The following is a 23,057-nucleotide window of genomic DNA, read 5'->3' on the forward strand; positions in this document are numbered from 1 at the left end:
CAGAAATGAAACTGCATTTAAAAGTGACATGCGGGCATTTTGTGTTGCAAAGTGAAAACATGAGGCTTCGAAATTCACATGCTTTAGTCAGAAGCTTTCCATTTAGCAATTCATGTAAAACACGGCACATGTAATTCATAGCTTGACTTAAATGTCTTTAGTTTAGATTGTCTTCACTATGAAAATGTGATTTTAACTTGTAAAAATGTTAAATGTGCATTAGTAGAATAAACCCATATTAGAATTAGCTCAACATTTTATAATGTAGAAAACAGAACCAGCTCATGATTTAGCTCTTGCTCTGTGAGATTCGGTTGGCATTCAGTGTGAAGAACAGTGGCATAACTTACAGCTAATTTACAGCTGTGACTTTGGATCTTTAGTTGTTGGAAATCTTTAAACAAAACTTCATTTAATTCTTTGCTTAGTGAGAATAGGAAACACGTATTTTAAAAGTGCATTAGCATGTTATGTTTAATGTTTCTGTAGTAGGGGACCTCTGTTATAGTCATAATCTAGTGAATAGTCCCGCCCATGTGCGTGGCCCCCTGAGCAATCAAAAATAATCTCTTAAACTGTCTTCATTGCAGTCCTGCATAGACACTTAAGAAAAAATTAAAGACAATAATACAGCCTGTACCTACAAGGCTACACTGTCCAGTACTTCAACTAGAAATGCCAAGGATATAACACCAATAACACATTTAACACAATCTGTCAAGTTTCACCCATAGAGAAACTTTCCTCCCCTCACCAAATCCTTAGAATGATAAGAGAGGAAGGGATGGACAGACAAGCCTCCATAGGCTGCCATTATGTGTCTGGAAAAGGGATACCGTGCATTTAAGGAACTCTCTAGAGACCCTCGGTATCCCAGCATGCACAGCCCACTCCTTTTACTTTCAGGTTTTTTTTCCTAGCAGGACCCTGGAGCATTGAGCTCTCCCTTTTTGGGTGTTTTGTGTAATTATTGGCACTTTTGAAGTGTTAGAGTGTGTGCACTCGACCTATTTTTGCTTCTTCTTCACTTTGCTGGAGTTTTCTGGTGATTTTGGCCGCTCTTTTGTCAAATATGCCTGCCTTATTTGATAAATGCACAAAGTGTGCCAGGAAGAAGGCAAAATCTGATCCACACAGGGTGTGTATCCTTCGTCTCCTTTCTTCTCATGTTCCTTGGACTTGTGAGATCTGCCTGCAGTTTTCCAGTAGGACCCTGAAGGACTGAGAGAAGATCAGGCTCCAAGGACTGGAGCAAAGAAGACAGCAAGGCCAAGGTGGGTCTGGGCAGGAAGGGGCCTCTTCCTCTGCCCGTGCTGCGGGTTCTGGGGGGCTCCCCAGTAAGGAGAAGGCCAGAAAACACCACCGGTCTCCGTCGGCGTTGATAGCCTCGACGTCGGCGTCGAGAGGAATGACCACGGTCTGCTCCCCGTCTCCCCAGGGCTCTGGGTCGAAGCAACGTCGATGTTCAACGCCGAGGGGATTGACGTCGAGACCTCCGACGAGGTCGACGTAGAGGACTGCTTCATTGTCGAGCCATCATCAACGTCGAGAGGGTTCAAGGAGGCGCAGACGCTCGCCGTCGAGGCGTCACCGTCGTTCACCATCGACGTCGACTTGACGTCGGGAAGGCGATCAGACGTCGAGACGACTGTCATCGACGTCGAAAAGGCGCTCAGCATCGAGGAGGAAAGCATCGTCCTCCAGGAGGCGTTCAAAAGCCAGGACTGTGTCCTCAGTTTCCACAAGTCCACGGTAGCGGCGGCGCTGTTTCTCGGCTACCAGGGGTACGGCCTCTAGGTCCCCCCCTTCAGGTCAGGCGAAGAAAAGAAAGAGAGGGGTTGAGGCTTCGGGCTCGAAGCACTCAAGTCTATTCGCCCTCCAAGCCGAGGTCACCTACACCTCCTCCGTTACCCAAGGACCCTCCTCCACGTAACTCGACGCCTACTCCGCCACCTGTTCCTCCTCATTGTGCTCCGCCTCCTACACCTCCACATCCGCCGAGGTCTGCCTCGTTACCACATCTCCCGTCGCCACCTACGGAACCACCGCAATCTAGGCTCTCGTTTCGGCATCCATAGCTCCCTCCGCAACAGCCCGTGGACCGTCCGAGGCCGCGGAGGTCGAGATCTCGCTCCAGATGGAGGGATAGATCCAGGAGTCGCCGTCGCTCTTCTACGAGATCCAGACGGCGCCACAGGAGGGACCGGCCAAGATCCGGCTACACGGATTCGTCCAGTGACAGGGACTATTCATCTACCCTGTCGGACTCCCCTCGGACGAGGGTGTCTCGAGTAGACGACAGTCTCCTTTCAGGACGTGTTGCTGCGAGGGGCGACTAAGCTGGGCATCACGCTCACTGTGCCCGTGCCATTGACTTCCGTCATTTTCGAAACTCTGCACAAGAAGCAGTTCTCGCCCTTTGCTGCCCTTGGTGCCTGGGCTGGTGGAACCTGCCATTGAGCTGTTCCTCACTCCTGCGGCTAAGAGGTCGGCACCTTCAAGGCTGCAGAAGAAATATAAGGCTCCTGACTCGGACCCAGCATTTCTTCGGTTGGATCCCGTGCCTGACTCGGTAATTGTGACAGCAGCAAGAAAACAGCACGCCACCACCCAATCATAGACAGTGCCTCCTGACAAGGAGAGCCCCTGGGTTGATTCGGCAGGCAGGAAAGTTTGCGGGATGGCCTCCACATCGATGAAGGCCGCGAGTGCCTCAGCACTGTTGGGACGTTACGATCTGCCTCTGTGGGAGTACCTCCAACAGTTTTCGGAACACCTTCCCCAGGAAAAAAGGGAAGATTTCCAAGAGATCCCTGCTGAAGGTCTGCTGGTTTCCAACCAGGTGATAAGTTCAGCTGCGGACTCCTCCCTCTTGGCAGGCCACGGGTACTGCAATGGGTTCAACCTGAGGTGCCACGCCTGGTTGCGTCTTACAACCTTGAAGCCCGAGGCGCAGCAGAGAGTTGCCAACCTACCCTTTTCGGGCGAGAAAAGCCTAAGGAACAGAAAAAGACCTTCCGCCCGTTCCAGAGGCGGTACGGGGCGCAAGGCAGAGGGCAAGGTTGGCAAGCTGGACAGCAACAGCAACACCAGCAGTTCCAGCGGAAACCATTCCAAAAGTGCCAGAGGGGCAGAGGTGGTCAACAGTCTTCCTCTGCGACCAAACTAGGCCTTGAGGTGCTACTTCCCCTTCATCTGTTTCCTGCTCCAGTGGGGGTAAGCATTCAACATTACCTGGCAGAGTGGAGGAACATTACTCAGGACAAGTGGGTGCTGCATATTGTTTGCAATGGATACAGTCTTCGTTTCACCAGCCCGCCTCCAGCAATTCCACCGGTTGGCTCGCAGTTCCAACTGCGCGAGCTCCAGGCGGAGGCCGATACCCTGTTAAGAAAAAGGGCGATAGAAGACGTCCCTCTGTCTCAAAAGGGGAAAGGGTCTTTACTCACGCTTCTTCCTAGTACAGAAGAAGGACAAGAACGAGTTCAGACCCATTCTGGATTTGCCACAAGCAAACAAGTGGATTCGCAGGGAGACGTTTTGCATGCTGTCTTTGCACAAGATTTATCCTCAGCTGCAGAGAGGTGACTGGCTGTGCGCGCGATAGATCTGCAAGATGCGTACTTCCATCTGCCCGTTGCACGGAAACATCGGAAGTTCCTGCTCTTCCTCGTCGGCACCAATCACTATCAGTACACAGTACTATCGTTTGGACTGAAGTCTGCACCCAGGACTTTTTCGAAATGCATGGCTGTGATAGCAGGGCACCTGAGAAAGAACAAGGTGTTTGTCTACCCGTACCTGGACGATTGGTTCATCAAAGCCTCCATCTTCCAGGAGGCGCAATTGCACTTCAACAGGACGGCCGTCCTGCTGAACCGTCTGGGGTTGCACATAAATCTGTCCAAGTCTGTCCCGATTCCTGTGCAGTGCCTGCAGTACTTGGGAGCCTCCCTCAATACGCTGTTGGCAAGCGTGTCTCCTTTGGAGGAGAGACGCTTATCTATCCTTCGGAAGGCTCACGCTCTCATAGCTGCTCCTCCTACAACAGTGAGAATGGCGTCTTCTCTACTGGGATCGATGGCCTCTTGTATCTTCCTCACTCCTCACGCGCGCCTACACATGAGGCCGCTACAGGAATGTTTGGTGGACCAGTGGGACCAGAGGAAAGGGTGTTGGGACAACCGGATTCAGTGGTCTCTTCACGCCCAACAGTTCCTGAGATGGTGGTGCTTAGCAGAGAATCTCCTCAGAGGGGTTCCTTTCCACAAGGACATCCCGACTCAGACTATCATTACGGATGAGTCTCTCCTGGGCTGGGGAGCGCATTCAGACCATCTACAGATCCAGGGAACGTGGTCTCCGACAGAGTCCAAGTATCACATCAATTTCCTGGAACTCAGAGCTGTTCACTTGGCACTGAAGGCCTTTCATCCGTCCTCCCAGACCGACTCCATGCTTGTGCAAACTGACAATACGACCACAATATATTACCTCAACAAGCAGGGGGGCTCGAGATCGCGCACACTGTCACAGGAAGCGCAGGCGATCTGGCACTGGCTGTTAGCCAGAGGACTGACGATAACGGCAACTCATCTGCCAGGTGTGCAGAATGTTCAGGCGGACGCCCTCAGCAGGTTGCTTCACGAAAACCACGAGTGGGTCATAAACGACGAGGTGCTCGACGACATCTTCGCCATGTGGGGCCCTCCAGATGTGAATCTGTTTGCCACCGCCGAAAACAGCAAATGCTGCGACTTCGCCACGAGGTATTACCAGCCGGGGACTCTGGGGAACGCGTTATGCATCAGCTGGTCAAACAGCTTTCTGTACGCTTTTCCATCCATTCCCCTGATTCCGGCGGTGCTCATCAAGCTGGCCCGATCCCGGGCGCGGATGATACTCATTGCGCCGGAATGGCCCAGGCAGTGGTGGTTCACGGACCTGCTTCACCGGTCAATCCTGCCTCATCGGCGGCTGCCGTGTCGGCTGGACCTTCTCACGAAGTTCGGGGGGCAGATGGTGCACCCCAACCTCTCATCGTTGAGTTTGGCCATCTACTAGGACCTCTTTTGCTTAAAAGTGGAAGAGATTCTGCATCTGGTGCATGTCTAAGAACTATGATCCGAAGACCTGCAAGGAGGATGTTATCCTTCCATACCTTCTGCATCTAGCTCAGTCTAGCCTTAATTTCCATTCCATTAAGGTTCATCTGGCTGCATTGACTGCTAACAGCCCTTCGCAGACATCCTTTTTCCAGATTCCTGTGATTAAGGATTTTTTGGAAGGGTTGAAGAAGGTGTTCCCTCCTGTTCGGCTTCCTTCGCCTTCATGGGAACTGAATGTGGTGCTGTCCAGGCTGATGAAGGAACCTTTCGAGCCTATTCATAAGGCTTCACTGCAGCACCTGTCTTGGAAGGCGGCGTTCCTCGTGGCCATTACATCGGCCCGCAGGGTGAGTGAAATTCAGTCATTGTGTTGCCAGGAACCTTATACTGTATTTCATGCTGCTAAGGTTGTTATGTGTACTCACCCTAAGTTCCTTCCCAAGGTGATTTCTGATTTTCACGTTAATCAGACTATAACTTTACCAACATTTCTCCAGAATCCATCTACTCCAGCGGAACGGTCTCTTCATTCCCTGGATCTCAGAAGGGTGTTGAAATTCTATCTGGATAAGACCAAGGGTATTCGTAGATCCCACCAATTGTTTGTCAACTATGGGTCGGTTAGGACTGGTCTGGCTACTTCGAAACAGTCCATCTCTAGGTGGATTGTGTCATGTATCCAGCTCTGTTATCAGAAAGCGAATAAGACCTTAGGGGGTAAGCCTAAGGCTCATTCTACTAGAGGCAAAGCAGCTACAACCGCTTTGCTTCGAAATCTTCCCATTGCAGAGATCTGCAGGGTGGCCACTTGGAAGACCGTCCACACCTTTGCTAAGCATTACTGTCTGGACTCTGATGCCAGAGCAGATGCTCAGGTTGGACAGGCTTCGCTGCGGAATCTGTTCGCACAATAGTGGGGTGGTCTGTTTTTTCTCCACCGCCGGGTTGTTTTTAGATGAGCTTGCCATTCTATTCACTAGATTATGACTATATACAAAGATCCCCTACTACAGAAGAAGTAGTTTCTTAACTGTAACTCCAGTTCTGTAGGAGGGGTATCTCTGATATAGTCATAAGCGCCCGCCCTCCTCCCCGGTGGAGAAAATGGTACTGTGATGTATGCTACAAGCCTTGCTTTATGCACCTTCAAAAAGAACTGAAAATAAAAGGAGTGGGCTGTGCATGCTGGGATACCGAGGGTCTCTAGAGAGTTCCTTAAAGGCACAGTATCCCTTTCCAGACACATAATGGCAGCCTATGGAGGCTTGTCTGTCCATCCCTTCCTCTCTATCATTCCAAGGATTTGGTGAGGGGAGGAAAGTTTCTCTATGGGTGAAACTTGACAGATTGTGTTAAATGTGTTATTGGTGTTATATCCTTGGCATTTCTAGTTGAAGTACTGGACAGTGTAGCCTTGTAGGTACAGGCTGCATTATTATTTTTATTTTTTTCTTAAGTGTCTATGCAGGACTGCAATGAAGATAGTTTAAGAGATTATTTTTGATTGCTCCGGGGTCCACGCACATGGGCGGGACTATTCACTAGATTATGACTATAACAGAGATACCCCTACTACAGAACTGGAGTTACAGGTAAGAAACTACTCCTTCTTGCTTAATTAAACCGTTCTTTTGCAGCTCATGTTTAGTTAGAAATAAAATGTCTTTCTGTAAAGGAAGGTTAGGAGATGAAGTTGTATTAAATATGATGCAGAATATGCAGTGGGAAGGATCTTTGCCTGTCTGAGAGATGACGTATGCAGCCTGCCTAGGGAGCGGAGGTGTCCTTTTGCAAACTTTAATTATTCTTATACTTAAAAATTCTTAGACGTAAACTCATAAGCAGTCTAGCTCTAAGAACTGAATGCATCATAAGTTCCTTGAGAAATGTTTACTTTTTCAGCAGTGCTTGCACAGCAAAATGTTTTTGAGTTAACATGTTTTATTGAAGAAACCTTTATGGCTATTATTCAGCTGGAGCCTGTACAGAACATTACTGACATCAAAACGAAATTGGAGATGTTGCTTATTGAAACCAACACTGATTTACCAAAACAGAATATTTTATTTATGTATTTCTATTTACTGATACTGGATTGTAGAATGTTTAAGAAGCATACATATACACACACACTTGCTTGTTTTTACAGAAAATACTATTTATAATTATTTTAAAATTAAATGTTTATGTTTTGAAACATATGGCTGCTCATTCATGCACTGCTTACTATAACACAGTAAAATTATATATATGACTAATTTATTTGATTGAATGTGTGGGAATGTCTCTGCCCAGCATACATAGTGCCTAGAGGGGACTTCAACCAGTCGATCTTGAGCTACCAGTAGCTCCCAGAAAAGTCAGAGTAGCTCCTAGCCTTGAGTTAATTTTTAACTATCATCTGCAATTAATAAGTGTTGAATTTTCGTTCAAAAGTTAAGGAGAGGCTACGTTTATTTTACATTATTATCAGACTGCAGATAGCAGAGCCTGATAATGAGCAGTGCTTGTCAGATTTATGGCCCATGTTAGTCACAGAGGTTTAGAACTGAAGCACTGAGGTATTTAACTCTTAAATAAAAGTTGAACATAATGATATTTCTGAATGCTTTTGATATGAGAGAACATTGAAATGAAGAGTTACCCTAATGATTAAGTTAACTTTTCATTTTATTTTTTTCCCTTTTCAAAGTGTCACATTTACAAACAGCTGGCGTCTTGCTCCCAGTGGCTGGTAGACACAGTGCCATATTTTTAACTGAAAAATACAGTCATTTTCTTTTAAATGGAAGAAACTTAAAGTGAAGAAAATTTTTTTAATGAAACATTGTTTCAATGTTTTTCTCTTCTTTAAATTAAGCCAATTAAGTACTAATGTTTAATGAAGCATGCTTCTTCAGTTACATTACTCACATTTAAACAAATGACTGTATTTTTCTGTTATAAATATGGCACCATGTCTAAATGCTACTGGGAGTAATATACCTGCTGTTTTTAAAGACTCTTTCCCATGGGATAAAATTACACTGATGAGTTTTACATAATGCACAGAAAAATAAAGTTAACTCTTCAGTTGAATGTTTTCCCATTATTTAAGTGCTGCATTTACTTGCAGCAGGTGTCTTGCTCCCAGTGGCTGGTAGGCACGCTGCTATATTATTATCTGAAAAATACAGCCATTTTTTTAAAATGGCAGAAATTTAAAGTGCAGAAAATGTTCCATCAAACGCAGATAAAGCTTAATTATTATGAACAGTTCTGCAGAACATTTTCTACACTTTAAATTTCTGCCAGTAAGAAAAAAATATATATTGTATGTTTGTAATGTACATGTAACGGTTTGCCATGGCAAAAGGTATGTCCGGTGACACAAGTACATACGAAACAGGTTCTTAATCACCCATACATACATATCCCATTCATTCACACATGTTAATATATCCCCACAGACCATGCACTCACTGACGCACATGGCAGCCCTATCATAGTACCCCTAGTCACAGTACTATTCAAACCATTGTTTCAGGCTCCAGGGACATTAAGTTTAAAGTTAATAAACCTGGGCGAGGGGTTGTCTGGTTACAAGGTGAAAGTTACATGGCCTTCAGTAGCTCACAACATTTTTACTGATCATAGTAGCCCTCATTTTAGAAAATGCTGGAGATGCATGGCCGAGTGATGGCACTTTACAGATCCTTTTATTTCATATATTGTTGGTTTCTGTTCTGCTGTGTTGAACTTTCTTCCTATTAATGTTTATACAGGCCTACAAGAACTTGGGTAGATATATACTTAGGAAATCAAGCTAGACAGACATCTACTCTTGTTATTTTACCTACAGTGCCATGTTCCAAGTGATGGAAAGGCTTGTACCAAAAAGGGGATATAATATAAACATTTTGTACCAGTTAATTTCAATAATTTATGGTCTTGTTATGTATATAAATGGAAAACATTTATGTGTGTTGTGTGTTCAGAAACCACATTTATTGCCATTTTTTCCTGCCACATAGGTTACAGCTGTCACAAAGGGATGCAACTCCTTCTGTAGTTAAAGAATTATTGAATGCATTTGGTACTTCTGGATAATAGGGCTGGTGGATTTCTCCACTGGAATCTAAATGGGAGCCTCTCAATAGCATTGTATCGCCAGTTAATCATTAAGGAGCAACATGCATTTTTATTAACCAGATTTTGCCTTAACTTAATTTTCTGTTCGCCTCCTTACCCAAGGATCATGGTTTCCATTTCTGCCCCTGTGCCCATGTTATTGCAGTACAATACAAAGCACAATGTACTTTATTTTATTCTGCCCGCTGTATATCACGCAAAGGAGATACTTTTTGTTTCCAGTACTTTGAAAATGTAACATTTTATTTCACAAGACTGCTTTCATTCATCTACATTGTTTGGGGAGTCCAGAGTTGTGTTATGTTGTGATGAATTTCATAACAAGTGCCTTGTGAATCCGAATATAGTATAGAGCGATCGAGTTTATGGCACTTATTCATTCTTATGTAATAATGATTATAATTTTTTAACTGTTGCATTTAATATTACATTTTTGTATATTGTTTGTTTTTGACTTTTATATTGATGTATCTATTGCTTTTATGAAGTTATGTGGCTCTGTACGACCGAATAAAGTATTCAAAATGACCTAAACTCTCACAATATCGTCACTTAGTCCTTCCAAACGATTCAATGAAAATCTTAAAAGAAGCCAGTAGTCCTTCCTCAAGAATGTCCTATTGATTTTAATGGAAGAACTTCTGCATCTGATGCCAACTGAAGAATTTTGATCTCACCAGATTTCAGGAAAAAGCAATACTGCCATATCTTCTTGATTTGGCATATTCTATATTCTTCTATTAAGGGACATTTAGCAGCCATACAGCTTATAGGCAAAACCCATCACAATTAGTTTTTTTCAAAATCCCTGTTTTTAAAGACGTTTTACAAGGTCTAAAGAAGCTTTATCATATCTCAAGGTGAACTTCTTTGCCCTGGTAACTTAATGTGGTTTTATCTAATTTAATGGGTCTCTTGTTTGAACCTATTCATAAGTGTTCTCCTCAGCATACGTCCTGGAAGACTGCTTTTCTAGTGGCCACAACTGCCTACAGGGTTACTGAGATCCACACCCTCTGTTATACGGAACCATATGAAGTGTTCAATAAGGACAAAGTACTGATGAGAATTCATCAAGAGTGTCCTGCCTAAGGTTGTATCACATTTCTATTTTAATCAGACAATGTCTCTTCTTACTTTCTCCAGAATCCTTTTTTCCAGTGTAAAGAGCTTTACATACACTGGATGTTAAAAGGGGTTTCAGATTCTACTTAGATAAGACTAAAAGATACTAGACAAACTGACCATCAGTTTGTTAAATATGTCCCCATAAGAACAGGGTAAGCCACGTCATAACCGTACATATGTGGATGGATTTTTTCATGTATCCTTCTTTGCTAGTAATTCTAACAAAGTCTGTTTGGTGGACTCAAAACCCACCTCATGAGACATGAAGGTGCTACTGCAACATTGTTGGGCCACACGGAAGTGTAAGGTGGCCACATGTAAGTCCGAACAACTTTCACAAGACACTGTTTTGATACAGTTTACAGCGATGATGCAAAAGTAGGCTAAGCCTTTCTGCAAATTATTGTTAGTGAAGTTCTGTAGACTTTTCCCTTTAGCTATTTTGTCCTCCTCTGTAAGGGATGAGGTGGCTAATTTATTGATTCCCTGTGACTAATAATGAATACTCCCTGAAGGAGGACGACACCTTATTCTTCTTCAAGGGAATCTTCAATATAGTCATAAGCAACCCTCCATCTTCCCCAGTGAAAGGGCAATGGAAAGTATCCCCATTTTACCATGATCCTTAATCTCTATAAAAAAAAAAAAGATATGGCTATACTGCCACTTACAAGGCATGATGGCATACTGTTGTATGTTATTCTTTAGCGGATTAGCGGAGCAGTGCAGTTCCTCCAGCCCTTCCAGCCTCTGCCTATTAGGCTACATAGTCCATATTGTCTCTCATCCTTCCTTAAAAAAATTGTGTAAGAGCTTTTCTAGTCACTAAGGGCCATATGTAGGTAAATGGCATTTACCGATTCGTAAATACCGAATTTTACCGATTCGGTATTTACAAATCGGTAAATGCTATGTAGGTATTTTTACCCAAATACTTACCGAATCGGTAACATTCGGTAATTACCGAATCGGTATTTACCGATTCGGTAATTGCCATTGATTCCTATGGGCCTTGAGGCATGGCATTTACCGAGTCAGTAAATACCGATTCAGTAAAATTACCGATTTTACAAGGGGGACAGGGTGTCACTTTGACACCCTGTTGCACCCCGGATTCAGGCTTGAGTGCCATGTGACACACATACATGCCCTTAGGGGATGTATGTGTGCCACATGGCACAGGTGTACATGCACAGATGTGCATGTACACAGGAATTCGTTATTTACCATCAAATAGAATTTGATGGTAAATAACAAATTATTTAGGGCCTGTGGCACTGTTTTCAGTGCCACCTACATCCCATATTACCAAATCTGTAAATTTACCGAATCTGTAATTTACAGAATCGGTAAATTTACCGATTCAGTAAATTTACAGATTCGGAAATGTTTTGGCTCCCTACATCTGATACTCCAAATACCGGTCGGTAACGGCTGAAATCGACCGTTACCGACCGGTATTTGGCCTCCTACATATGGCCCTAGGTTATTCTAAGTTTAGAGCTCAAAGGTAGCCAATACAGCCTCTTATGGGATGTTCTAAAACATGTATTTTTCTTACGAAAATTGGCTTTACTCTTAATAAAAGAAAATACATTCACATGTTTTATATGGTTTATAAAAATAGTTTTGAGATCCTGCACATGGGAGGGACAATTCAGTGTTTATGACTATAATAATATAACCCTTTAGAAGAAGTAGAATGACATGTAATTAACTATATATTATGTTGTTTCCCAGGAGCAACATATTCTTCCAACTAAGGGGGTCATTAGGATGTCGGGCGGATCGCCACCGCCCACATGGCAGTGGTGATCCGCTTGAGATCCGTCCCCACCCATTTCCCCCTGCCATATTTCTATGGCTGGGGGAACTACGTCCGCCGCTTTTTCGCCCTGTTGACAAGCCGACCGGGCGGAAAAGAGTTTAATATGGTGGCGGTGTCTACCATCCATTTTATGATGGGGTGGACACATGCCTTTCAGTGGCGACAACGGGAATCTGTTGCGGGCCCCCAGGGACTCTGGGGGTGGGGGGTACCTATGGTACTCCCCTGCATGTCAATGTTGCAGGTAATGCGCGGTGCCTGTCATGTTGTGCATTGACATGCATGACGTGCATTTTAGCATTGCGGCGGGTGGTGCTTTCAGCGGCGGGCGCATCCTAATGGCCCCCACGGGACCACCGCCCTTAGGGTGGGCGGTCCCCTTTTGCGTCAGGATGGTAGACGGACAAAGTCTGCCCCATATCCTAATGACCCCCCCCTATGTGAGAAGAGTTGGCCTAACGGCTAGGGCGGTCGACTTCCAATCTGGGGAACCGGATTTGAGTATTGGCAAGGATGCGCAACATCCTGTGATTCTGGGCAAATCACTTAATCTCCCCACGCCTAACAAAATTGAATGTGCCCTAATGGAACACAACTGGTGCTCATGTAAAGCACTCTGATACTCGATCCCTTCGGGTCAAGTTCGCGCTATATAGAACTCCGTTAAATAAATATATCTGCTTGGAATTTGGAGATAGTGATAAGCAACTCTCAAAGGTAAAATTTTTGCCAGATTCGGAGTTGATTTAGGCCAGGCATTCTTAGCATAATCAAATGTCGAAATTATCTAGTCTCCTTAATCTCCTTGACATTTATAATGCCTGCTGCAACGGCAACATGAACTCTCAATATGTACCCTGTCAATTGAACATGAAATATCAAAATTCCGGAATTTTTGGGCAATTGTAAAAGTATGTTTAGAAATGAAAACACATAAAAGCCATAAGTTTTCTGCTTTTGCACAACGGAGCATTCAGAAAAACCGTACCCCAACACACTTAGCAAATAAAATAATGACTTTATTTAAAATAAGCCTTCATTTAATTAAAATGTAGATCTGCGTTTTAACTTACCAACGATTTTCGAATACTAACACGTGGTTTAGGAATTGGCTTGGAAGGTTTGCTATCAAAGCTTTCAGGAAGTGTTGAAGAGTTACCTCCTTTCCGTGCCTGAAGTGCGAGCTGGTAGGCAACTTCAAATGCCTGGCCCAATGTTAGAATAATTTCATAGGCTAAATTCTGGAGTTAAAAAGATACACATATTAAAATTAATTGAGAAAGACAAACGTACAATAGGTTAACAAGAAAGTGTTTTATGCCGCTAAAGAGCAGCATATAAAACAAATTATGTATGTGTTGTAGAGAAGAACAAGTTTCGATTTATATAAACTTTAAATGGATGTTGTTGAGGTGAGAAAAAATGTCACTCAGTATAGGTTGATGATGTGGTTTAGAAGGAGGTAAACCAGTTTAAGAATAGTGATAAAATTAATATAAAAGAACTTCTTTCTGTCCACATGGACTCATCAGGGCATCCAACAGGCAATGGTCCCAGTTACAAAGAAAGCACAAATTGGCAATAGGTCTTGCCTATAGAAGAGCTATTGGCAATGTCTTTGCCATGTTGTACACCAGTGTGGCTGTTGTTCAGCATTGCTAACCGTTTGTTGGCGTGAGGTGTCCTAGAGTGGAGTGCTAAGAGTGGAGTGTCATAAAATAGATTTATTGGAATAAAGTGTCGTAGAGTGGAGTAGGGGGAATAGAGTATCGTAGAGTTGAGGAAAGGGGAGTAGAGTTCACTGGTTTAGTGTTTTGGAATGCAGTGATGGAGTGGGGTATACTAGAGTGGAGTTTATTGAGGTGGTTTGGACTGGAGTAGATAGGGGTGGATTGGATTAGGGATGGATTGAGTGAGGTGGATTGGAGTGGGTGGACTGGATGGGGTGGATTGGGATGTGGGGGACTGAAATGGTGTAAGGCGGATTGGATTGAGGTGGACTGGCCTGGATGGGGTAGATTGGAGTGAGTTGGACTGAAATTGGGTGAGGTGGATTGGGGTGGATGGGAGTGTGGGGTTGGACTGGACATGAGGTGTGGAGTGGGGTGTATTGGACTGGGGTGGGGTCAATTGGAGTGTAGTGGGCTGGATGGGTTGGACTGAGCGGGGTGGACTGAAATTGTGTGGTGGAGATTAGGGTAAACTGGGGTGGAATTGGAGTAGAGTGGGCTTGGTTGGATGGCAGTGGATCAGATTGGAGGGGGTGGACTGACATGGGATAGGGTTGGGTGGATTGGATTAGGGTGGGGTGGACTGGAGTGGGGTGGATAAGTGTGGTGTATTCGAGTGGGGCATAGTGGGGTTGGGTGGACTGGAGTCGGGTGAATTGGAGTAGAGTGGTATGGAGTAGATTGGTTTGCAGTAGGGTGGATTGGTTTGGAGTGAGGTGGATTAGATTGAGTGGTTTGGGGAGAATTGGGTTGAGGTGGATTGGGGTGGGGTGAACTGGATTGGATTGAGGTGGATTGGATTGGGGTGGGTGGATTGAGTGGGATGGATTGGGCTAGGGTGGATTGGAGTGGGGTAGATTGGATTTAGCTTGATTGGATTGGGCTGGATTCAACTGTGGTCCCCCCATTAGGGCGGAGGAGCATCCTCGCCCCCCCACCCCCCCAGCCAGTGCAGCAAAAGTGAAAAATAAAAATGTTAATAAAATTAATTATCTGCTCCCAGCCCAAGCATGGATTGGGGGCGGCATATTGCTGACTGGCAGCAGGGGAGTGGTGCTCACTCCAGTTTACACTGTGCATGTCACTTTGGTCAGCGGTCTTAGCACAGCCAGCATGACGTGCAGTGAAAACCTCTCCGCCTAGCTGTCTCAGACAGCTGGGTGAAGAGTAGACACATGCCTCCTGTGCCTGCTGGAGCGTTAAGGCAGCGTGCTCCAGCCAATCCTGGTGCTGCTCATCTGCAGCATGAGAGCAACATCAAGATTTGCAGATGGGGGTTGCATGAGGCTCCATGAGGTGCTGTTCCGCTGAAGTCCTCCAAGAAGAAAGAAGAATACATGGAGAGGAGAAGTGAAACAAGAAGGAGAGCGAAGGTAAGTAAATTTTAAAAAAAACAACTCTTTTTAGACTCTAGTGGGTTTGGCTCTCGGTCCCCTTGGTGCCCCTTCTGATTAAATTGGGGTTAGGTGGATAGTGTTGGGATGAGGTGGATTGGATTGGGGTGGGGTGCATTGGAGTGGGGTGGATTGAAGTAGGGTGGATTGGGTGGGGTAGATTGGATTTGGCTTGATATGATTGAGGTTGATTGGAGTGGGATGGATTGGATTCAGCGGAGATCCCCCCCATTAGGGCGAAGTAGCGTTGCCCCCTGCTGCCAGTGCAGCAAAAGTGAAAAATAAAACGTTAATAAAATGAATTACTGTTTTATGTTTCTCTACTCCCATCCCGAGAAGTGTTTGGGGGCGGGGCATTGCTGCTGACCGGCAGCAAGGGAGTGATGCTCACTCCAGTTCACACTGCGCATGTCTTTGGGGTCGGCTGTCTTGCGACAGCCAGCCGGACATGCGCAGTGTAAACATCTCCATCTAGCTTTCCCAGACAGCTGGATGGAGAGCAGGCACAGGCTTCCTTTGCCTGGTGAAGCGTTGAGGCAGCCCGCTCCAGCCAATACTAGCACTGCTCTCATATTGCTCATCTGCAGCATGAGAGCAGCGTTGGGATTGGCAGATGAGGGTTGCCTATGGCTCCATGAGGTGCTGTCACGCTGACTGCATCCAAGAAAAAAGAGAAAACAGAGGAGAGTGAAACAGTTAGAATATTTGTTATTGACTTTTTGGCCCCCAATGGGTTTGTCTCTGGGTACCTCAATGCCTCTCGAGTGTTGAGGGTCACCACACACCACTGATTAGTTTGAGTGAGGTGGATTGGATTGGGGCGGGAGGTGGATTGTTTTGGTAAGAGGTGGATTTGATTAGGGTGATGTGCATTGGAGTGGGGCAGATTGTTTTGTATTGGAGTGGGGAAGATTGCTTTGGATTGGAGTGGGGCTGAATGGAGTGGGGCAGATTGTTTTGGATTGGAGTGGGACAGATTGGAATGGGCAGATTGTTTCAGATTGGAGTGGGGTAGATTGTTTTGGACCGGAGTGAGATAGATTGTTTTCAGCTGGAGTTGAGCAGACTGGAGGTGGCAGATTGTTTTGGAGTGCGGAGATTGCTTTGGATTGGAGTGGGGCAGATTGGAGTGCAGAAGATTCGAGTGGGGTAGTTTGTTTTGGATTGGAGCAGATTGTTTCTGAGTGGGGTGGGTTGGGAGGAGTGGATTTGGGTGAGTGGATTGGAGTGGGGAGGATTGGATTGGTCGGGGTGGATTAGATTGAGTGGGGTGGATTGGGGTGAATTGGCATGGATTGGAGTTGGTGGATTAGGGTGTACTGTACAATTATGTATTAAAGCATCATTAAAAAAATTACACATAAGAAACAATGTAGCTTTGAAATAAAATATTCCTTAACTTTTGAGAACCGCACACACAAGCAAAAAAAAAGAAAACAAAAGTGAAAAAGGGCACAAAAAGGTAAACAGAACAAAATAGTACCTTAATCAAATCAGGAGCAGTGGACAAGCACTGATTAAGTTGAATCAATCAGGGCTTGACCCAAGCTCCACAGAGAGGAACAGAAATGATGGTAGCCTGCCTTGTCAAATTACGAGGCTGTAAAGAAGAGTCCCACGCAAGTAACAAATGATAAGTAAAGAGTGAGCTTCAAGCTTTTTGTTAGGTCTCGTTTAGACAGGGCATGAGCTGTCTCGAAGAGACATGTTGTGTTCGGTCATCTGGTGGCTTACAAGATGCCCATCTCGTACCATTGAAAACTTTAGCGTCACTCATTTTCTTTAATGCCATTCATCATGTGGCATACGGGAGTCATGCCCTCTTCTTGTATTTGGCCTTCCCATAGTGTACATGTCTCCTTTCACTGCTCCTGGTTTGATGATCTATTTTTGTTTTGTTCACAAGCACTTCATGGGAGTACTTGTGTTTTCAGTCTGTCTCCCTTGTACACATACACACAGACCACTGAAATGCATGCGTGTGTACACAAACTAATGCATTTCTTAACAAGTTTTAAACAATGACACTTTTTATTTTTTTTGCAATATCCGATGGTATTGGATCGCTCTCTTTGTTGTCTGTCTTGCCATAGCGCAAACACTAGCCAATGGTATTGGAGCACTTTAAGTGCTCACCGGTTACCTTATACAATGATGCACTCATTTTTGTCGGTGATCCTGCTTTAGTTAAGATTTTTTTCCCATTGTTGCTTGCCCATCTCCCCATTCCCTTCTGCTTCCCTGCTTGACCCGTCCCCTCACTACCTTCCTTGTTGCTGGTGCGTTTTGTTTTTTGCACTATTCAACAATATTGGAGTGCTTGTTCCGTCCTCCATCTTGCCATAGTGCTAATTCCAGCCAATGGTATAGGAACACTTTAAGTGCTCACCAGTTACTTTACACAATGACACATTCATGGTCATAGGCAGGAGAAAGCGTACGAGATTTGCCAAGAATCACAGATCAGCTGCAGACCCCTGAGATTCTAACCTGCCTCTCTCTAATTTCCCTGTTGTTTGCTCTGGCATTTATGCCACATCCTGGCTTCACTTCAAAGCTCTTCAACTGTTTCTCTCTATCACTTCCACATTTTTTTAACAAGACTCCATCAACACTGAATAATCATAGCAAAGCCCATAGATCCTGGCAATGCCTGAGCTATTGGCCTTGTCAATGTGAATGTCTTTGAGCCATGTTGTTTAGCAGCACATCTGCTGTTCAGCAAGACTGAAAGTCACTGAAAATAGCATGTCATCGCACTTTTTTGTGTTAGGAGGAGCAGGACAATAAACTCAACATGGGGGGTAAAGAGTCTCGGCGGCAGCTCAACGTCCTATGATTCTGGGCTTTCAGTAACTTTTAGCTACACTGAATAGCAGATGTGCTGCTAGACAACTTGGCTACAAGACATTCACATTGACAAGGCTAATAACCTGGAGTATTGCTTAGACCTATTGGCTTTGCCAATGCTTGTTAACAACAGTGTGTTGCAAGTGAGATGCGCATGCTAGTGCATGCTATTGCAGGCTCAACCCTAAAAACTTTAAGCAGCAGCCCAGTGCTGCTGTTGACCCCAGGTCAAGAGTTCTGCATTCTTCCCCGGGCCGTAATTTTGAGTATCACTGATATAGGCTATGCAGTAAAGCATACAAATGAATGTGCTTCTAATGAACTGTGACAGATACATTTCAATTTCAATCAAGTCAAATAAAACTAAAAATGGTTTACCATGCAAGGATCCAGTTATTTAAGCATCTCTGTCACTCACGCACCCATCCATTAATCCATTGACTAATCCTTCCATTCATTCTCTAGCACAACTACAATATATACACACACAAACTCCTAACATATGCAACATAAATAAAAAGAACAGAAGTAGAAAAAAGAAAACATACTACCGTCTAAACAAGGCAGCCATATGTTTGCAATACCATAACTAAACTTAGCAGCGGATGTACGACTTTTATGGTTTAAATCGTTTTATTAATTTAACACCAAGAAGTATATTGCAAAGCAACAGTGTATCCAACACCGACATAGGAAGCTGCTAGTCTGTGTTTGAATGATCAACAAACAAAGTCAAAACATAATACAACCACACCCTTCGCCTCTTCGACCCAAAATGATCAGGGAGCTTACATAATATTGCAACGACAGTGATGTTAACGTTCAGTTCATGAGGAAGTTTCAATTCCAATATTGGGAGCCGATTCCGACAGCCGTAGGACACCGACATATTTGGGACAAGTTTGTTCTCGGAATTCCTATGTGAGGAGAGATATGTAAGGGTGCCATAGTTTCCCAAAGGTTTCCCCCAGATAGGTGAGAGAGAGGGTAATCCTCTCCATGCCTAGAATAAGCCAGAGGTGGTGAAGCCATCCCGTATGTGGGTAAGTGTGCTGTCACCCAGTGTGGCCATATATTCTGAATCACCGCCCTCAAGGCTAAGCAAATCTGCCTCCCTCGTCTGGATTTCAGGGGATAAGTGAGCGGATTGGGTAACCCCAAATGTGTGTAAGAGGGGAACCGGAGGAGTTGTGTGTTTAAGTGTCGGCCAATGTCTTGAAGCACTCGAGACCAGTATCCCTGAATGCGTGGGCAATCCCACCGAAGGTACATCAGGGTACCCCTGCATCACACCCTCTCCAACAAACCGCGCTTTTGCTCGGGCCGATCTTGTGCATACGTTCCGGGATCAAGTACCAATATGTGGCTACTTTGGAGAGTGTTTCGGTAAGAGCAGTGATGCAGGTAGTGTGATGAGTCCTGTAATATATATCCTCCCACTCCTTACTGGTTAGGTGTCTCCCAAGCTCCTTTTCCCAGCGAGACTGACTAGATTTGTAGATATGTCTAGAGGGTTAGGTTAGAATGGTATAAAGATTTAGGATTAATCGCGTGTCAGGTGTCTTGGAACCCCCCATTTTTCATATGGGGTGAGGTGTCTCTGCATGGCCGTCTTATTATCAGTATGTAAATGTAAATGTTTTTGTACTTGTATAGCGCACAGCTACCCGCAGTGGGTTTCCCGCCACTTGTACGAATACCGCAAGGGAACCCTTCCTGGCTTTCCCTGTGAAGTGTCCACTCCTGGGCACCCCCATGGTGCAGACCAGGCATCCCTTGCGTTGTGGGGGCCGTTGTGGAGACTAAGCAAGCTATTGCCCAGAGTTGCAGCATGGGACCCATGATCAGAATAGGCACTGAGGCGAGAATATCCGGTCAGGGGAATTAATGTGCCCGAGATCCGCCGGGGCAGGAATCGAACCCTGGTCCCTGGCCAGAGCTCTGCATCAAGGTCTGCCTGCTCTAACCATTGAGCCACACTTCTCCACAGTATGTAGAAGCCAGTGACGTAGTTGCCAGTAGTGCAATCGCTATGTCTCGGGAATGGTGTAGTCCGCAAGCCATTGTGTGAAGGGTATCACCCCCTCCTCATCATGTGTCCCGCCGAGCGGCAGCAGGTCTGAAGCTATCTGGAGAATGTCCCAGGGCTATTACCTGATAAAAAGTCTGGATTGTCGAATAGAGGCATCAGAGGAGAGGGGAAGGAGGAAAGGCCATATCTAGTGCTACCGTAGTCCCAAGCCTCAATTGTCACCCTTGTAATTGGAGAGAGGTAAAGATTTAGAGGCCTGTGCAGTTTCTTCAGAAAGGGAATCCTCCAGAGGAAGGTACCGGCCACTCCAAAGTAATGAAAAAGCCAGTGTCGCTCCGACTCATCCCTGTTCCATTCAAGTAGGTATCTTTATTGGTTTGCCTGAAAGTACAGTCGGAGATTTGGCATCCCAGGGCATCCAACGCTCAGAGGTAAATAGCTAACTTCTCTCCTCATTCAGGGTCACTTCCCAGCCCAAATTGGGCAATTCAGATTGTAATATGGAAATCATCTCCTTGGGGTAGCCAGGGTAAGCATTTGGAAGAGGTACAAGATTTTGGGTAAAATGGTAATTTTAATAGCTGCAATTCTACCCAGATCTCCTGCGGGTTAATTCAGACTTGAGGTGACTGTTTAGGTATTGTTAATTAAGTAATGAAGTTGCTTGTACAGTGTAGGCAAGCCTGATCACTAGGTAAGGGACCATCGACGTAGCCCATTTAATAGGATATTTTGCAGGGAGGTGAGTCAAGTGCGTGGGGCATAGATAGTTTCAAGGCTTGAGATCTGGCTACATTGACTCTGAATCCGGAGGCGAGACCGAAAATCTCCAGCTCAGTCATGAATGCAATGAATAATAACGTCTGGCTATCCAGGGCTGCCTACACATTGTCAGCGTATAGGCTAATCCTATGTTGTGCCCCTCCCCCTAAGGTGGTCCCAATGATCCCAGGATTGTCTTGGACTCTGAGCCAGAAACTACATATAACGAGCGAATAACAGGGGAGCCAAGGGCACCCCTGCCGAGTCCCCCTACCAATGACAAAGGGAGCAGAGAGACAACCATTCACCCTGACCGATGCCTTGGGAAGCTGTTAACAGTTTAGTACCCAAGACCTGAACCTCCAGGTTATGCCGAAGAGGACCAGGACTTGCTCTAAGAAAGGCCAGTGAGCCCTATTGAACGTCTTCTCGGCGTCGATAGCTAGAAGCATAGACTTTCCTGGGAGCACTCATTTAGTGTTGTCGCTAGTCTGGGTTTGAGGGATAAAACCCGCCTGGTTCATGTCTACAATGGACGGCATGCAGGGGCCTAGCCTGGACACTAACATACTGGTTTACACAGTTTAAGATCGATGTTCAGTAGAGAAAATGGGTGGTATGAGCCGCATTGTTGTTTATCTTTACCGGTCCTACGGATAAGCACCACCAGGAACATCAGCATAGAGGGAAGAATAGCCCCAGAGGCTGAAAAGGAGTTAAACAGCCGTGTTAGGAGCAGGGCAATAACTTGACAGAATGTTTTATAAAACACGAAACGTGTTAGACCTGGCACCATTGGCGTGGGTCTCCCTTCCACTTTTTGCTCTTGCCTCTTATGTTTTTGCTGGTTTTAGATGCTTTTGGGCACTGTACCACTGCTGTTCAGTGCAAGTGCTCCCTATGGTAAATTGATGTATGGATTAGTGACTCCATGATTGGCTTGATTGGTTTACTTGTCAGACTCTAGTACAGTGCACCCCGTGTGCCCAGGGCTTGTAAATCCAATGCTGCTGGTAGGCTTCCAGCACTGATTGTGCCACCCACCGGAGCAGCTTGTAAAGTGTGTCTCAGGCCTGCCATTGCAGAGCCTGTGTGCACTGCCATGTTGACTGGGCAAGTGCACCCACTTGCCAGTCCCTAAACCTTCCCTTTTTAACACACATTAGTCACCCTTATGGTAGGCCCAAGGGCAGGGTGCATTGTAGGTAAAAGGTAGGACATGCCCTGATGTGTGTGGCATTTCTTAATAGTGAATTACAGCCATCTTCGTTTTTACACTATTGCAAGGCTACCTGTTCCCCATAGGCCAGAATGGGCAGTTAGATTATAACATCTCATAATCCTAACTGACTCAGGGAACTAGGTAGGAATTAGAGTTAGTATGCCTGAATTCAGAATGATAAAATACATCTTTTAGTGAAGTTGGTTTTAACATTCTGTGTTTGAAAATACCACTTTTAGAAAGTAGGTATTTTCTTGCCTAACTATCCAAGACTGCCTCTGCTAGGTTGTGTATTCCTTGTCTGGATTTTGAGTGACAGGGGCTGGGGGATTCCAGGAGACAGGATGAGTCAGCACAGGGCTGAATAGAGAGATCTGCATGCAGCTTGGAGGGAGGGGTTGCACCTGGGACCTGAATAGGGCTGTGCCTTCCCTCCACAATCTGGTTCCACCTCCTGTGGTGGTTCTGATGTCCCTGGCCTACACACTGAATGGAAAGAAGGAGTCTTGTCAACCAAGTGCTCAAGGACTGACCAGAACTGGTTTGAACTAGGCAAAGGCATCTCTGCCTTCAGAGAACAAAGGGAAAATTAGTATACATATTGGGACCCAGACCCAAGAACTTTAGATCACTTCGGGGAATCAACACAAACCTTTGCTGAGGAGAAGAACTAGGAAGCTGAAGGAGGAGACTACCCCTGTGCTGTGTGTTTAGGGGTTGGGCTGCAGTGGTTGCTTCATTGCCAAAGAGAGGAGAAAAAAACTGTGTGCTTTCTATCAACTTGAAGAAGAATCTCCAAGGACTTGGACTAGTGCTTGCCTCCTGCCTGAAGTCTCATGGATACAAGACTTCACCAACCAGCTCCCCCCTGA

The 23,057-nt window shown here is 45.3% G+C and overlaps 1 protein-coding gene across 1 annotated transcript in view; it reads right to left on the reverse strand.

Moving 5' to 3' along the window:
• The window catches only part of ANKS1B (ankyrin repeat and sterile alpha motif domain containing 1B), a 523,840-nt gene that overhangs the window by 6,317 nt on the left and 494,466 nt on the right, over window positions 1-23,057 (reverse strand). Inside the window, exon 8 of the mRNA XM_086918031.1 lies at window positions 13,269-13,436. Within this exon, the coding sequence (XP_086774157.1) occupies window positions 13,269-13,436 (168 nt within the window). The remainder of the gene's footprint in view (window positions 1-13,268; window positions 13,437-23,057) is intronic.

This window comes from Lissotriton vulgaris, chromosome 1_1, assembly GCF_964263255.1.
Source record: "Lissotriton vulgaris chromosome 1_1, aLisVul1.2, whole genome shotgun sequence".
In the NCBI taxonomy this organism is placed as follows: domain Eukaryota; kingdom Metazoa; phylum Chordata; class Amphibia; order Caudata; family Salamandridae; genus Lissotriton; species Lissotriton vulgaris.